An 18,302-nucleotide genomic window follows, 5' to 3' on the forward strand; every position below is an offset into this window, starting at 1 on the left:
ATCTATGATATTAACAAACTGGATTTGAGAAATGAAGATCTGAAATCACCATTATCTTAAATTCATGGATCTCGAGGAAGAGGGTTTTAACTCGAGATCCATGAGTTCCAAGTTATATATGCGTTGCATACTGCAAGCATGATTTCATATTACTGTCAAACTTGAAGAATATTACTCAAATAATCTAACGCACCCTTACAAGTGGCTTAAGATGAGGACTAGACTTGTCAAAATACCAGCCATCGTGACTCATTTAATTTCATATTTCTGAGCCTTAATTTTGACAAGTTCTAAAGTGGTTATACGTCGTCAACCAGAAGCTTCGTTCTGATGTGAAAGGAAAGAGTTGTTTTGAAGCTTCCTTTTTTTCTCCCTCTTGAGTTAAGGCCCTTTTTTTTCACTTGGCTAAAAGAACGTTAGTAAAAAACCAAAGTGAAAACATCAATAAAACATTTAGTGACGTTCATTTGACGCTAAACAAAAGGTGAGCGAACACTATATCGCTAATGACTTTATTGACATATCTAGCAACATCAGTTAAAATTTATTATTAGTGACATTAATAAAAAAAAAGTTAGTAAATACTGAACTTTCTGACGTTCTTACCGTAATTAACAAACGCCTGTCGGTGAAAACCCTGGCGAAGGATTTACTGACGCAATGTAACGTTGATAAAATAACAGTTATTTACTGATGCATTGTCATCATTTGACGGTTAATATATACTTCTACTTTCTTCAGTTTACATTATAAATGTGACATTTAAATATTGAATATATGAACCATCATGCTTTGTAAATATGTAGATACATTCTATATGATTGTAAAAATGTTCGTCAAAAATATCATTTTGGTTTTAATCCTCTTACGTTTACAAATATATGTAATGTGGCCCACGTTCCACGACCCAGTGTTCAACTCATAAAATGCAAGACCCACTAGCTTCAAGTTCCGCGTTTGGGCAATAAATTGATTAACTTTTAGGTTCTGACCGGGTCCTATACGCATACGCCCTCCTCCTCAGATTTTTCAGTTTATGGACAAGATGAAGGAAATAGGAAGGTCCTTCATGCCAACCTCTCTTAGCTACTTCTACTTATAAGCTTCCTTCTTCTTTCCCTCTCTCCATCTCGAAGTTCTTCTGTTGATTTTCCATTGTCCCCCTCCCTCTCTCTCCCCCCCGCCCCTCCTCGTAGTGATTAGGTGGTGGCAGGCAGAAGACAAGTAACAACATGAAGGGTGGTGATGTCGAGGTTGGAGTGGCACCACCATTGTATCCCGGGATGATGGAAAACCCCGAGCTTCGATGGGCATTCATCAAGAAGATCTATTCCATCCTCACCGTGCAGATCCTCCTCACCGTCGCGGTCTGTGCCGTCGTAGTGGCCGTTCATCCGATAGCCGACTTCTTATTCACGACGAGCCCCGGACTCGCCATCTACATTGTCTGCCTTGTTCTGCCATTCATCAGTGAGTACTATTCTCATTTCCTTTCCGTGTTTCCTGGAATAATTTTTCACTTTCGGTCTCTTCCTGTTGCGCCTCTCTCGATCATCTGCTGCACCCTTCCCCCATTTCTTATTTTTCTATTTTTCTCATATTCCTAATGATTTTTGTCGTTTTTTCTGCCTTCCTTTCTAACTTCTAGCTTCTTAGTCTTGGATAATCTTGGCGTTATTGAATGTATTCTTGCTTGAATATTCTGCTAGTTCTTGATTTCTAAGAAATTCACTCATTGAATTGATTTTGTTCTTTGTTTTTGGTTGGTTCAGTTTCGATCCTCTTGTACACCTATCGGCAAAAGCACCCTTTCAATTTTGTTCTACTCGGTTTCTATACGGTTTCCATAAGCTTCGTCGTGGGCCTCACCTGTGCCTTCACCAGCGGTAAGCTAACAGCCTAACACCCATTCTCTTCATGAACTTCCTGCTTTTTCCTTCCCGGTTCTTGTTGATTTTCTTATACTTATTGTGAATGTGGATTTGTTGGAAAGCCTAACGACAATCCGGTGCTTCCGGTCCTTTTATCTGCATTGGACAAATTAAAAGCCAAGACTATTATAACACCAATTTTTTACATTCTTCTATTTTATTTGCGCACTAACAAATTGTAAGAAATTAAAGTAGTTGGAAGAGCCGGCAAAGGAAATCACGATAGGTGAAACGTGTTTGAGTACTCTGTCGACCTCTTCAGGTCTGTTATATACATAACTATCTAAGGTCACCCAGTATCAGGGACGCAGTCTGATTTATTGTGATGGATTATTAAAAGAAAAACAGGGCGAAAATATATGAAAAAAAGTACTAGAAGATGAGAAAACCTATCACTTTTTTTTCTCAACCACCATCTACAAAAAGACACAATGGCAGAAAGTGTTCCTCATCCAGTGCTTGTGTCTTGCACCTCCCTCCCTCCCTCTCTCACTAGAGGAGACTCCACAAAAGTGGAACCTGTCTCTCTCTCTCTCTCTCTCTCTCTCTCTCTCTCTCTCTCTATATATATATATATATATATATATATATATATAACTCTACAAAAGCGTTTCTTATTATTCATCAAACCGATGTTTTTTGAAGCATTCAACCAACAATGTAACACCTGCCCTCAAATCACCAATTAGTCTTAATGTCATTTGAGTTCAGTTTATGCAACATTTCCTGAGAAAATTTCATGGAACCCCTTACATTGGTTGGAGCAGGCAGGGCCATCTTACAAGCAGCTAGTGTGACGGCATTGCTAGTCGTGGGCTTGACTCTTTACACATTCTGGGCAGCAAAACGCGGCCGTGATTTCAAAATTCTTGGGCCTTTCCTCTTCTGCTCATTGGTTGCTCTTATTGGCTTTTGCGTCATCCGGGTATATATGCCTTTTCTTGTCAATAGCTGATAAAAATATTTGCATCCTTCTATTTCCTTTGGCTTGAAGATCTGAATTTCTGCGACAACTTGTTTGGATCAGTTTTTGTTTCCGTTTGGCAAAATCACCAATACCATCTTCGGCTGTATTGGGACAATCATCTCTAGCGGATACATAATCTACGATACAGATAATCTGATCAAGAGATATGACTACGACAATTATATCTGGGCTTCAGTCAATATTTATTTGGACATCATCAACCTATTCCTTAGCTTTTTCTCACAAGTACTCAAACTGCTTCTCTCTCTTAAGGCTCGAGCGTCGCAGGCCTGAATCTTCTACAAGGGGGTGAGAGCCTACTGAAGGGGGAGGAGGAGGTGCAACCGGGGGGTGATAGATGAAAAGAGCCATCATTGACACTCTTAAAAAATCATAAGCCTCCTCTTGTAAGTTGGTGACTGATGATAAAGTGGTAGAACCTTCACCACCGTCCTTCTCAAACTCTATAAATAGGATGTTGGTCTTTGTGTCTACCATCAAGAGAGTGGTGAGTGTCTTGAGCAAGAGTTTGGTAAGTTCGTGTGTTCGAGCTCGAGTGTGGAAATTTTAAGTGTGTGCTCAAGTGCAAAGACGTTGGTACTTGGATAATAGCTCACTGTGTGAGTTTGTTGAGGTGAGTTCTTGTATCTCACTTTTGTAAGTTTCATCTTGACAAATAATGCAAGTATATTATTTAAGTATACTTGGTGCATTTACGTCATTTTTGTTGAGATCATTTTGTGAATTTTGTTGGTTTGGTGATTATGCTTTTATTAAGTAAGTTTCGTCAAGTTTTATTAAGAATTGTTTTGAACGTTGATAATCTGCCACTTTTTCTTCGCATAAATTATTTGTTTTTGGATCTAAGTTATATCTAGGGCCCACATTTTCACCTATAATTGGCATCAAAGCGAGGTTCGGTCTAAGGGCCACTTTAATAGTGAGATTAATTGGGCTAATTATATTATAAGATTATAGTAACATTAGCGGTTGTATTAAATAATATTGAAAAGCTCAACGATAACAATTATGATTATTGAAAATCTTGCATGGGGTCGTATTTTTTAGGACATGAATTATGAGATATAGTATTGGAATTATGCACAAATATTCCTGTCGATGAATAAGCTAAGAAGAACTGGATGATCAAAGTAGGAAAAACCTTATTTGCAATCAAGATATCAATTGAGAAAGATTTATTAGAGCATATACGTGATGCTAAGACTCCTAAAAAAGCAAAAGATGCTTTTGCAACACTATTTTCTCGAGCTAATAATGCTCGCCTACAACTATTAGAAAATGAGTTAGTTACATTAACACAGGAAAACATGTTTATATCATAGTATTTTATAAAAGTTAAAAACATCTATAGAGAGATTTCTCAAATTGACCTTGAGTCTAAGATTAGTGAGGCCCGTGTGCAGAGAATTCTTGTTTGTGGACTTCGTCTAGAATTTAGCAGTTTTATAATTGATGTTCAAGGCTATCAGTTCAACCAACTTTGTTGGAGTTAGAGAATCTTTTTATCAATAAAAAAACATTGGCAAAGCAAATGACTGGGCTTTTACTCAAAGTAAATAATGAAGAAGCTTTACTTAGTAAGGATAGAAATCATGTTGACCAGCTAAGTCGGTCATTAGGTTTCAAAGTAGAAATGTTGCCGAAAAAAGAGAAAAATATAAATAAGAGAACAAGAGAAACTACACAGCAGTGGAGACCAAAAAAGAAATGTGTTAGATGTGAAAAATTAAGTCATTTTGCTCATGACTGTAGAGTCAAACTAGATGAAGAAGATGCAGTCATGACAAGTAAGCAGTATGGGTGAGTTAATTAGACTGCACAGAAAAGTTTGTTTCTGTATTCAATGGAGGTTAAAGAGGATTTAAACAAGAAAGACGTAATTCTGCTCATATAAAAACTATAAAAGTAAAAAAAGAAAATATCAATTATCAAAATGATTGAATAATTGATTCTGGAAGGTAAAAACATATGACTGGTGATGAGAACAAGTTTGCAAGTATGAAAGAATATGATGGAAATCGAGTTGTTACTGCTAACAACACAAAGCTCCCAGTGGCACGTATTAGAGAAGCAAAGGTTGTAGCTAACATTGGTAAAGACCAGATTTTACTGAACATTTGTCATGTTTCAAGAATGAGTAAGAACTTGTTGTTTGTGCCACAACTTACAACTTTAGGTCACTATGTATTGTTCAACCCAAAAGATGTGAAATTTTTATAAAGACGCAGATGTTCAGGGAACTCCCACATTTGAATGAAGAAGAGTTCAATTAATATATGTTTTATCAGCAAAAACAACATATATTAACAAAACAAAGAAGCATGACACTTCTGATATCTAGCATGAGAGACTTGTTCATGTTGGATATAACAAACTCCAAGATATTTCTAATAAAGGGCAGTTGATGGGCCTGCCAAAGCTTAAGGTACGAATAGACAAAGTATGCCTCAGATGTCAATATGAAAAGATGCATAGGAGGTCATTCAAAGAATCAAAAGTATAAAGCAAAAGCACCATTTGAGCTTGTGCATTTAAATGTATTCGAGAAAGTACCAAACCCATTAGTCAAACGCAAAGTGGTATTTTATCACATTTATTGATGATTTTTTGACATATACTTGGGTTTATTTCATAAAAGAAAAGTTTGAAGCAATTGAAAAGTTTGAGGAGTTTTATCAGATGGTGAGAAAAAAACTTGGGTATAAAGTTTGGTGTTTTGGTGTCTAAAAACCGATATTAGTGGCAAAAATACATCTGACATGTTTATGGCAAATACGAGACAACATGATATTTGAAGGTAATTTATATGTGCCTATACACTTCAACAAAATAGAGTGGCAAAACGAAGGAATCGTAATATAGAAGAAATATGCTAAAGCTTGATGCATACAAAGAACATGCCACCAAGATTTTGGGCCGAGTGTGTCAGCACAACTGTCCACGTAATTAATCGATTATCATTGCCGAGATTTAATTTTAAGTCTCCATATGAAATGCTCCATAAAAAGAAGTCATCTGTGAGTTATTTTAGAGTCTTTGGTTGTACATGCTATGTTTTTTATCTGAGCAACACAAGACTAAATTCGACAAGAAGGCACAAAGGTGTGTTTTTGTTTGATATGGTCAATATTGGAAGAGATAGAGATGTGTTAATCCTAGCACAAGACAAATTTATATTTCTCGGGATGTCATATTCGATGAAGCATCATCTTGGTGGTCAGAAGAAAATAAGGCACTTCCAGACTCTCCAGTTATTGAGGAAGTTGTTTGAAACAAAATAATATTTGAGATAAATCAATGAAAGCCTAAGCTGAAAGACACAAAAGCAAGATGATCAAATCAACAAGTTCAAATGCCTGAAAATAGCCCAATACGAGAAGAACGAGAGATCTGTGGAGAACAGTTAGTCCTGTTCAACAACAAATTATAGAAGAAGAAAGACCATCACAAGTTAAAAAGCTAAAAGAAGCATCTATAACATTAAGAAGACCGACAAGAATACTCAAACCAAATCCCAAGAATGCAAACACAGACTATGCCATCATGAAGGAAATCAAGTCAGCTTCTTTTGAGAAATCAAAAGATGTCGAAAAATGACAAACTATAATGAAAGATAAAATGAAGACATTAGAGCATAACGAGACCTGAGAGCTCATATCAAAGCCAGCAGGGGTAAAGCCCATTACTTATAAGTGGGTTTACAAAATAAAAAGAAAAGTATATGACTCAGTTGATAGATATATGACTCGACTAGTTGCGAGAGAATTTTCACAGTAGTATAACATTGACTTTAAGAAATTTTTAATCATGTTATGAAGATCACATCTATATGTATGTTGATAGCTAGCGGGCAAGCATGTCTTGGAAGCTACTGGAAAATGAATGTGAAGAATGCTTTCTTGCATGAAAATCTCGATTATGAAATCTATATGGAGCAGCCTGAATGATTCAAGTTTCCAAACAAGCCAGACTACATCTGCAAACTAAGAAAAGCACTATATGGATTGAAGCAAGCATCTAAAACATGGTATAGGAAAATAACTGAATTTTTGGTGTTTAGTAGATTCCAAGTCGCCTCAGCAGATTTGAGTCTCTTCAACAAGACAAGAGGTATGAAGATTACTCTTTTGTTAATTTATGTTGATGATTTAATTATTACTGAAGATAACAAGGAAGCAATTAATCTCATTCGTGAACATCTCACAGTGAAATTCAAAATGAAAGAGATGGGGTAATTGCGACACTTCATTGGATTGCAAATTGATTATGAATCTAAATAATTATTTTTAAGTAAAAAAAAAGTATGCTTGTAACTTACTACATAAGTATGGTATGCACGATCGCATACATATCTCAACACCAATTAAGATAAATGCAAAACTTAGAATTGATGAAGGAGACAAGCTAGAAGATGTCACTATGTACATACAACTAGTTGGAAGCTTAATCTACTTAACATTGTCAAGACAAGACGTTGCCGATACAGTTGGTGTGGTGAGCAGATTCATGCGAGCTCCAAGGACGCCACATTTAGAAGCAGTGAAAAAAATATTAAGTTATGTCAAAGGAACTCCTGACCTGGTATACTTTATGGAAAAAGATCAACCTATCAAGTTGTTGGTCATTTTGATGCAGATTATGCTGGAGACTTATCAACTTGAAGATCAACCGCTCGACATACATTCAGTCTTGAAAGTGGTGCAATTTCATGATGCAGTAAAAGACAGCTGACAGTTTTATTGTCTACAACAAAAGTAAAGTATAGAGCAGTGTCTCAAGCACAAGAATGTGTGTGATTGATGCAATTGCTGAAAGACATTAAAGAAGATTTAAATTATGTAGTGAAACTCTACTGCATTAATTAAAGTGCAATTAGACTTGCAGAGAATCCTGTCTTCCATGCTTGAACGAAACATATCAAGGTGGAACATCATTTTATCAGAGAGAAGGTACTCAAAAAAGAGATTTAGTTATAGTTAATCGTTGTAAAAGATCAAGTCACTGACATTTTTACCAAAGGCTTGCCAATGCAAACATTCACCAAGCTTAAAAGAATGTTAGGAATCATAAGTAGAGAGACAGTAATGAGGGGGATATTGTAAAGAGTCATTGCCAACTCTCTCGAAAAATCGTAAGCCTCCTCTTTTAAGTCAGTGACTAATGATAAAAACATAAAAAATAATAAAAAGTAATTAGAAAGTGGTGGAACCTTTTCCACCGACCTTCTCAAACTCTATTAATAGGAGTGTTGGCCTTTGTGTCTACCATCAATAGAGTGGTCAGTGTCTTGAGCAAGAGTTTAGTAAGTTCATGCGTTCACTTTGTGAGCTCGAGTGTGAGAGTTTCAAGTGTGTGATCAAGTGCAAATATGTTGGATACTTGGGTGATAGCTCACTATGTGAGTTTGTAGAGGTGAGTTATTGTACCTCACTTTTGTAAGTTTCATCTTGACAAATAATGCAAGTATATCATTTAAGTATACTTGGTGCACTTACCTCATCGGTTGTTGAGATCACTTGTGAACTTTGTTGGTTTGGTGATTAAACTTTAATTAAATAAGTTTTGTCAAGTTTATTATTAAGAATTATTTTGGACATCGAGACTCTATAGGTTTTTCTTTGCATAAATTATTCGGGGTTTGGATATAAGTTATATCTAGGACCCACATTTTCGCCTACAATAGACATTGAGGAGTTCCCTCCACTTGGTGGTTTGGGAATCAAGGCCACATGGGAAAGGGCCAGCAGGTGGAGAAGCCTCGAATGAAGCCAGCCTTCGTGGGTTTGTAAGGACCCTAATGTTTTGGTCAATTTTTTACTAGAACATGAAACCGTTAGAGTTAATAGTTGCTGTCAATGTCAAATATGTTTGCATATGGAAGTTAAAGCACTTTACAACAAGAAGTATTCACGGTACAATCATTAAAATATATGTATGCATACATGCAATATTAATTATTAGTTGGTATGCTTGCAACAACATTTAGTTTTTCTTGCCAACAAATTGTGGGCACTATGGGGGTGATAACCCTTCTGGCTCTAGTTTATTCACACAACTATTTTTGTTTTATATAGTGTCCATAGGTACAACAAAAAATATTATCAACATAAACAACTTAAGTGCTAGTACTAGACATACAAATCAATTAATTGTCTTCCTCCATTGAGCCGGCCTTTAAAAAGACAAATTGAAGGGATGTTCTCCAAATCTTGTGGCAGGGAAATGGGTCACCCCTAAACAATCATGTTCAAATAAATGCATCGCAGAAACAACAACAACAACAACAAACAACCAAAAACCGAGGTGACTATTATTGGCCCTACTCAGCACGTGTCACCATGTTCCTCTAAACAGTTCGGACCATTTAAGGTCAAGTCAAATATGCATTAATCATTATGAGCATTCAATGTGTAGTTTAAATAGTTAAACACACTTTCAATGCTTATATGATTCATTCATTACATGTGGTGAACACAAAGTTATATATAGTGTCTGAACTTACATAATTGGCATAATACGAGTTTCTAGCCATTAAGATCAATTTCAATCATATGTTCACAACCACATGCATTTCATTCATTAGCACACAGTTTTGGATCACAAATAAAAATTCAAGCAAATTTGTAAAATGCAAACACATACATATGTCTCAAGCCAAGCTAGATCTAGATCCAAGTCCATGGCCAACCATTAATCACGCATTGATGTATATACTTGATCAAATCAAATACAAGATTATGTCATAAGCATCATACGATTCAAATGTATCAATTAGCAAAGTTACACTTATATATATATATATATATATGTGTGTGTGTGTGTGTGTATGTATGTATGCATATGTGTAATTCTACAAGTCATATCCAAATCCAGTTTTTGATGATGGCATAATATAATTTTATAGCCATTAAGGTCAATTTCAATCATGCGTTCACAAACACATGCATCACATTCATTAGCACAGAGTTTTGTTTCTCAAATAATAATTCAGACAATTTTGTAAAACACAAACACATACATATGTCTCAAGCCAAGCTAGAAGCAAATCTAAGTCTCTGTGCTACCATTAATCATGCATGGATATATATATATACTCGACCAAAGCAAGTGCAAGATTATGTCATACCATCATACGATTCAGATGCATCAGTTAGCAAAGTCACAATTATATATATATGTGTGTGTGTGTGTGTGTGTATGTGTCCATATATGTAATTCTACAAGTCATATCCAAATTTAAATGCATTTTTAGCAAAAGAATTTTAGATCTATGTATGATCATGCAAATATATTTGATTGGAACAACTATGGTCCTTAACTGATTTGCATGATCGATTTTAATATGTGAACTGCACTCTAGGTAGTTGATACCATTGGTATGTAGTCTAATTTATTATTATTATTATTAATTTTTAAACGTGATTATTTTCTTTGTTTATCCCTCTTTAGGTAATCTTAACTTAGTTCATGAATTTAGTTCATAAGTATTATTGGTTTCTCGTTTAGTTTTTATTTTTACTTATTCTAGTGACGTAGTCTACACTAGTTAGTGGTAATGTCTAATGTAAAATAATTAACTTTCATTTATTTTGTGATTGTTAGTTGTCACATTAGTTATAGATAGTTTAAAAGTGGAAGCTGTTCGTTATTGCATTGTCTAATTTGAGATTAGTGTGTATGCATATTAGTTTGTTGCTAATTGTATTTTGACTGAAATTTCTATTATAGAATAGTAGGATGAATAGTTATCTTTCAATCATATTAGTTTTAGATATAAATATAGTTGTTAAACTTCATTTATAGCTAATCTAATATTGTGAACTGTTGTCCTCTGTATTTTTTGGTTTGTGTAGTGCATGCATATTTTATCATGTTCGTTAGCATGTTTTACTCCAATTTCTGCTATAGGTCGGTAAATTAGTGAATAATATGTTATTTAGATTAGTTTCTAAACGAAAGCTAGCTGTAAATAATTAGAAATACTCAATTTTGTCTGTACGCATTACTGCAATTTCAGATTTATAGCATAGTCCAATTATAGTCTACCTAACTATTTATCATGATTAATGTCGTTCATGTTGTAGCTTTGTAGTTTATATACTAACTTTTGAATTTAATTATTTTCAGAGTAATCACATGTCAGAATTAGTTTTTATGTTATGTTTTAGATATGTGGCTGTATTTTAGTCAAGGTAGCAATTTAGATTTAAATAGTTTTCTATTTACAGAGTTTAGAGGTCTGCTGGTAAGTGGGGTTGTATTTGCAGCTGTTAATTGTGCGTTTTATTTCAAATATTGTTTTCTTAATCATAGTAGATAGTTACCTTAAATATAAAGTCATTTTTAGGTGCATACGAGTTGTTAGTAGCTAATTGTAGTTAATTTCAAGGTGCAAACTGTTCATTACTATTTTCTGTGTTTTACAGAGAAAAATTCTGAAATTAGTGTTGTCTAAGTTTTTATTATATTTTTTATAATTTGTAGTGTAATTTGGTATAAAAATGGTTATCTTTTGTTAAAAAATAGTTTTAGATGAGAAGTAGTTGTTAATGAGTATAGATGTACTTATTTTTTAAATATGAATTGTTCTAGAGAGAGAGTGCACAATTTACTTGAATGTTTGTTATTTTAGTGTATTTCTCATTGTAGTTCATTGGTTTAGATTATTATTCTTCAAAATTTATGTCTTTGTAGTATTTAATTTATTAGGTTTAGGATCATTTTGTATTTTAGCAATTTAAAATAGTGGGTTGCGTATTTTGAGTTCACGTAAGAAAGAACAAGTGCACTAGTCTATGCTTGGGTTAATCAGCATTAACCAAGTCGTAGACTCGTTTGTCACATATGACACGAAATACTGTTTGCATTTTGTATTAGCAACTAACTAGCACATACCTACACTAATTTACGTAGAAAGTGTCTTCGTTTTCGCAGGGCAACGATGTGTAGTTGCCATTTTGTTTTTTAACGTATTATGTAGTTAAATATTCTTTCTTGGACAATTCACAACTTGTTGAAAAGAGAAGTAGAGCAATGACAAGGAGAATGACGGCCACACATGTTGAAAAAATTTGAATCACCATTGAAGATGGAGTTCTAGTGTCTCAAAATGGCCACTACTCTTACGTTATTTGTTCTTGCTAGTTGGAACATTTTGTATGAGTGTTTGTGCAACATCATTACATATTTTAAAACTACATAAAACTTTAATTGTTGTAATAGAACTTGTTTCTTTTGAGTATGAGGATTTTTGTTCTCTAGATTCTATTGTAAATTTGCTAGATTTTGACTAGATAAATTAATAGTCAAATAGTTGTAGCCAGAGTTCGACCCAGACTCTCTATATGTAAAGTTCGGTAAACATAACTAGTGCACGGATTCACTTTGTATTGCCACAAGTTATTTAATTTTACATATGTGAACTGAGATTTGAATTGTATTGTAAAATTATATCTTTATCTAAAATAACACCATCGACAGAATTAATGAATGAGATAACAATTAATGAAACACAACAAAAATTAACATGACATAGCAAGCTAAAGTAGGGCAAACATTGAACTATTAGCACATTAAAAGGAAAATACTAATATTTCAGATAGAATTAAAGAACCTAGTTTCACGTTAACCAAAGCAATAACACTACTGAAAAACACTCTGCAGAATTGATTGAAACAAGGTTGAATAAACTAAAATCAAGACAGACCAATTGAATTAGCTAGAACAGATTGGACACAAGAAGGTCTAACCAACCAGCATAAACTACTCCTAAACTAGGTATGGAATTGAATCACAAAGAAACTCTGATCCTAAATTCAAAAATGAAAGAATCTAAGTTATGCTATTAAAAATTGTATGAGCAACATAATCAGGCACCGTATTACTAATTTACAGCAATATGTTGAACAAGATTTAACTAAAAACAAGTAGCATAACTGAAGTACTTGACAAACTATTGAATGCATTCATCCCTACACTGCATAAAATAGATCCTAAAATCTTGATGAAGAAGAAGAAGAATTAGAACAAGAAGAAGAGAGTGGAGACGGAGAGAGACAGAGACTCGCTCGGTGCTGCAGCGGAGATTCATGGAGACATCAACGGGTGGTAAGGAAACACTTTTAGTTGCAGGGAAGGTAAATTATTTCAGAAAAATCATCCAACTCCTCGATACCAACTTTCTCCCAAATGTGGTTCTGAAATTCAATCGGAGGGAACTGTTGTTACTGGGAGTTATGGTGTTACCTATTGGTTTCATGACAAGGCGTCCAGGCCCCTGGGGTTAGATAAGAAGATAGCAAACACAAGAAGTTGTGAACATTTTGTTCTCATTTTCATGTTTTAATACGTTCCTCACATCGAAGATTTCAGACCCATTATTCTATAATTGTTTGTGTAAGCTTATCTTTAAAGTGATGATGAACATAAAGAAAGGGGATTCAGCAAGAATCACAGGCATGGCATAGGGAGCTATTCTCTGAAATGGATTCTAGCTCATGATACGGTCAGTAGTTCATGTAATTATCGCGGTCACTATCTATCAATCCCACTTCGTATACCTTTTCTTCATTTTGCTGTTGTTCTTGATGGTACAGAAATGCTTTCCTTTTAGCCAGAAGGAATTCCTTACATTTACTCTCTAGCTCCACTTTCTTTCTTCGTTGTGATTGAAAGATGGTTTCTAGAAAAATAAATGCTGTAGATATGCTAGGTAAGGACTGCAATCGCTTGGCTCTACATTTTGCATATGATGTCAGTTTTTTGGTAAAACCAAGAATGCCATTCCATCAGTTTCATGTGTTTCTCTATTCGAATTTCCCAAATGAGAGAGAGAGAAAGAGAGAGAGAGAGAGAGAGAGAGAGAGAGGGAGAGAGAAAAGGAAGCATTTTTATCATAAATCTCTAGTTTAGGGTTTTAGTCTGTGCTAGCTCCTCATCAGCAATTCACCTCAGATAAGATGAAATAAGAGAGAATCGAAACTGTGCAGGAAGGGGTGGGAAACTTCACATTCCCTATTTCAATCCTCACTGTCATTTTTTCTTTTTAACTTTTAACCTTGTCATCCTTTAAATACCCATAAAACTTCTCTCTTCCTACACCCAATGGCAAAAGATCTTAATGAGAGCTTTCACTTTTCCTCTCAGCAGTAAGATGAAATACTTCTCATATTCTCTTAGAAAAGAGCTCTAATGGATGAAAAGTTCTTTTTCCGGTGACATTTCCCTCTTGAGGAGGCAGGGTAAAACTGTAATCCAACTTGGAGAACATTATACACTAAATTACCATATTAAAACTTGGATTGACAGTTAGCTAACAAGAGATTTTTCTTTCAGTACTGTTGCCCAGAAAGAGTGGGTTGGATTTCTTTGTTATTTTTGCTTCAGAGAGATCAGGGAGGAAGGAAGAGAGACGAGGCAGAATTTCTGGCGGAATGAGGGCATGCCCATAGGAGATAGCTAACTAGCATGGTCATGGCAGCGACGAATCAAGGCAATCAGCAGTACTATTACTACTATTGAATAGTAGTACCGCTGGTCGTCTAGATTCATCACCAGTGTGACTGTAAAGTTTAGTTATCTCCGCAGGTATTCCTCCCTCGCTCTCTCTCCCTGTCTTTGAAGTAAAAGGAACATAGAAATCCGACCCACTCTTTCTGAGCAGTAGTGACCAAAGAAACAGCCTGTGTCAGCAGTGCCGAAAGAACGTCAATCTGATTCTTAATATGGTAATTTGGCCTGTAATGTTGTCCAAGTTAGATAACTGTATTATCCTTCCTCCTTAAGGGAGGAACATCACATGAAAAAGAGCTTTCATCCGTTAGGGCCTTTTCATAATTTGGATTAGAAAGAGAGGTTTTCTGGGCATCTAAACTTGGGCATGTTGAAAGCTAAAGAAGAGAAAAAGTGAAAAAAAAAATTAGTGAGGATTGAAATGGGGAATGCGCAGCTCCCTCACCTCATCTCATCTCATCTCATCTCATCTTAGGTGGCTTGTTGATGAGGAGCATCAACTAAAAACTTAGAACTGGGAATTTATGGTAAAAGCCTCTCTTTCTCTTTCTCTGTCCCTGACTCTCTCTCTCTCTTATTTGGGAAATTCGGATTGAAACATGATAGGCATTTACTAACTAAAGCCCAAATGAAATAGTTGTAGTAGTATCTCATGATCAGGTTGTTTGTACTGTAGATTATGCATCTGCTGAAGATGGTTGTCCCGATATTCCTGAAGGTGTAGGAAATGTCCAATGAATCTATCTCAAATATTGAGGTAGGTTCATGGAACAATAGTTTTAGTGTTCCATGAACCTGTTCTAATATTTGGTGCACTCTAATATTTGGGACAGATCCATTAGACACTTCTTTAAGTGTTTTTCCGTCAGAACGTCCCCAAAGGTCACATTTGGTGATCTTGCCAAATGGAAAAAATATAACCAGAATTCAACACTTTACGCCAACTAAACTGAAAGGAAATGGCAGGAAAATAATATATATATATATATATATATATATATATATATATATATATATATATATATATATATATATATGTATATGAGGATAGTAGAAAATTAGAAATGGGAGAAAGGTGCACTAGATTATTGAGAGTGGCAAGAAGGGGAGATGAGAAGTGAAATGAAACGTGGAAGGTTAGCAGAAAAAAGAGAGGACGGTGGAAGCTCAGAAAAAATGCTTGAGGAAGAAAAGAGGAAAGGAAGAGGGGAGTTTATATAGCCAGGAGAAGTTGGACCCATGAACCTTTTTACTACCTTCTCACTTTGACCATAATATGAAAGACGGGAGGCTACGTGAATTTTACGTATCATCGGGTTGTTCAATTCAAATTTCTAATATGATTTCTTCCTAAATGAAAAGATTCATTCTTATCTTTTTGAATTATCACTTCTAATAAGATTTCTTTCCTTACTGAAAAGATTCTTTACTTTCTAAATTCCAATTTCTAAAAAGATTTCTTTGCTGCATATAGAGATTCCTAATTTTTTTTACTTGTACATTTTAAACTGCCCCAACAGTATAGCAAAGCTATTCAGGTCATTCATTATCAGTTCGATTTTAGTGGATATTATATTCCTATGGCACATGAGGTGGGAATGTACCGGTGATATATTTCACTGCTGTAGGTAACTGATAACTATGCACACGAACCCTCCCGGTATAGACACGCCAGTTTACGACTTCTTTTGTTTTTGTAGTAAACCCAATTGACAACTATCCGTATACTAAACACAATTAACCTTGACAATAGAGGCAAGGAAAAAGGGGTACTTCCACTCTCATCTAGGCGGCGGGATTTTATTATTACTCCCATTCATTATTTACTAGAAACCTTACATCTTTTTTTACATACAGAACTCATTCTTGCAAATAGTTTTGTGATATCAGCAAAAATTGTGGAGGCGAATTTTATGCATTCCCTAGGTTAGATAAAAGTGACTCTTATTAGTCTTTAAACGCACATGCACACACACACACACACAATGAAACTCCAAGTAAGCCCCCAAAGACTTTTGGGGGGGGGGGGGGGAGAGAGAGAGAGAGAGAGAGAGAGAGAGAGACTCAAGGTAATTACAAAGAATTTGCCTGATTTTATGATAAATAAACTTCCTGTTACTTTCTCATTGGGATGTCCTGATCATACCTTCTGAATAATTTCACATTGATCTTTATTGGCCTTAATCTTCTTTGTTCACTTTCAAACAGTGTACACGCTAATTTTATTTGTCGAGAAGCTACATATGTATAATTTCATCCATCAAATGATCATGGTCATTTCATGACTTTATTATATTGCTTCTGGATACAGAAAACCGGGTATGAAACACGGGAAACATTGTAACTATTTGTACATGTAGGTAGGATGAGTTAAACCAAAAATGGTTTAAGAAAACGATTGGACTATATCGCATAGAATGGTATCCACATATTTCAAATGCAAGCATACTTTTTTTTATTACTGCACAATTGTGAGGTTGTTTCCTCATGAAGGTGACAAAGACAACATCTGCTGGAAGCCGGAAATTGCATCTGCGAGAGAGAAAGAGAAAGAGAGAGGAAACAACTCTTTCCTATACTTCGAATAAAGCTTGAACTTATCCAACGGCTCATTAATATGAAATTGGGTGAGTCAGAATAGCTGATAATTAAGAAACTGGCCCACTCGACCTTAGCCACCACTAAGGGTATGTCAGTTCAAACGTGAACTCATCCAAAGGCTCATTAATATGAATTTGCATGAGACAAAGTAGCTGATATTTGAAAAACGCACAATCTTAGCCAACATTAAGGGCCTGTTGTGTTAGTTTAGATCTTAAATTAATTTGTGGATTTTAAATTCTTGATATGAAATCATATGCTTGGAAGATACAAGGATTAACCATACTTAATCTATATCTTGAAATCCATGCATCTCAAGTAAAGCCCCTCTTCCCTCTGACTTGTGATTCATGCCAAACACATGGTGGTTATTCTTACCCCTATCAACCCACTTTGGTTGGGGCCATCAAGAATTGTGTAACACTTTTAGGCATTTGATGGGTGAAAATTTGTTCTTGCTGTCTGTTGTCGAGCTATGAAGTCCTGAAGATTCTCTTCAGATCGGCTTCCTGTTACATGGCAACGCTACATGTATCATGTTTCCCTTTGATGGTTATTGCAATATTTCTAGGTACTGAAAGAACAGGCCCAAGCCTAGGCATCGGCCTGGCCTGGCCCGACAAGGAGCCGGGCTCCGGCTAGCCCAATACCCAAAACTTGGGCCTGGGCTCCGCTCGACCATTAAAACCTGACCTCGAGCCCGGCTTGATTAAATTAAAAAATATATTTTTAATATAAAATAATATATAAATATAATTAATCGTAATATATATTATACATATATAACTAATAAAATAAATAATTAAAAAAAATTATCGATCCCAACCAGACTTATCGGGCCATCTGAGCCTGGGCCCAAGTCCGGTGAGGTATCGAGTGCCGGGTGGCAGCCCTGCCCGGTGGCCAACCTTAAAAACATGTCCAGTTTTTGGATAAGGCAATGGAAATTGGTAGTTCACAGCTGCAGCAGAGTGATTGGTTTAATTTGCTCTAGTCATGGCATCTACTGTACATCCCGGAAGGGAAAAAGAGTCTCTGCTATATACGTGTACTATTAATTGATCTGTATGTGAGGTCCCCAAGCAACCCTCGACATTGGGGAAGTGGGAAGGAGGGGTAGCTTAGCCTCTTGCAAACCGGCAGAAGCAAATTGTATGAGGAAAAAAAAATGAGAACTTTTGTTTATAAATGTCTTTGTGACGATAGGTAGCATAGCTAGTCGGATAAGTGACATCTCGTTAGTTTGATTTTTGTGGATGCTACTCTTTCAA

The 18,302-nt window shown here is 35.5% G+C and overlaps 1 protein-coding gene across 1 annotated transcript; it reads left to right on the forward strand.

Annotated features, from left to right (window-relative positions):
• The first annotated feature begins 1,169 nt into the window (after nucleotides 1-1,169).
• Nucleotides 1,170-3,599, forward strand: LOC116264232 (protein LIFEGUARD 2-like). Its single transcript, XM_050077210.1, has 4 exons — nucleotides 1,170-1,470; nucleotides 1,773-1,886; nucleotides 2,699-2,856; nucleotides 2,959-3,599. The coding sequence occupies exons 1-4, from the start codon at nucleotides 1,233-1,235 to the stop codon at nucleotides 3,190-3,192; spliced, it is 744 nt and encodes a 247-aa protein (XP_049933167.1). The 5' UTR covers nucleotides 1,170-1,232; the 3' UTR covers nucleotides 3,193-3,599.
• The last annotated feature ends 14,703 nt before the right edge of the window (nucleotides 3,600-18,302 follow it).

The sequence above is a fragment of the Nymphaea colorata genome, chromosome 1 (genome assembly GCF_008831285.2).
Source record: "Nymphaea colorata isolate Beijing-Zhang1983 chromosome 1, ASM883128v2, whole genome shotgun sequence".
In the NCBI taxonomy this organism is placed as follows: domain Eukaryota; kingdom Viridiplantae; phylum Streptophyta; class Magnoliopsida; order Nymphaeales; family Nymphaeaceae; genus Nymphaea; species Nymphaea colorata.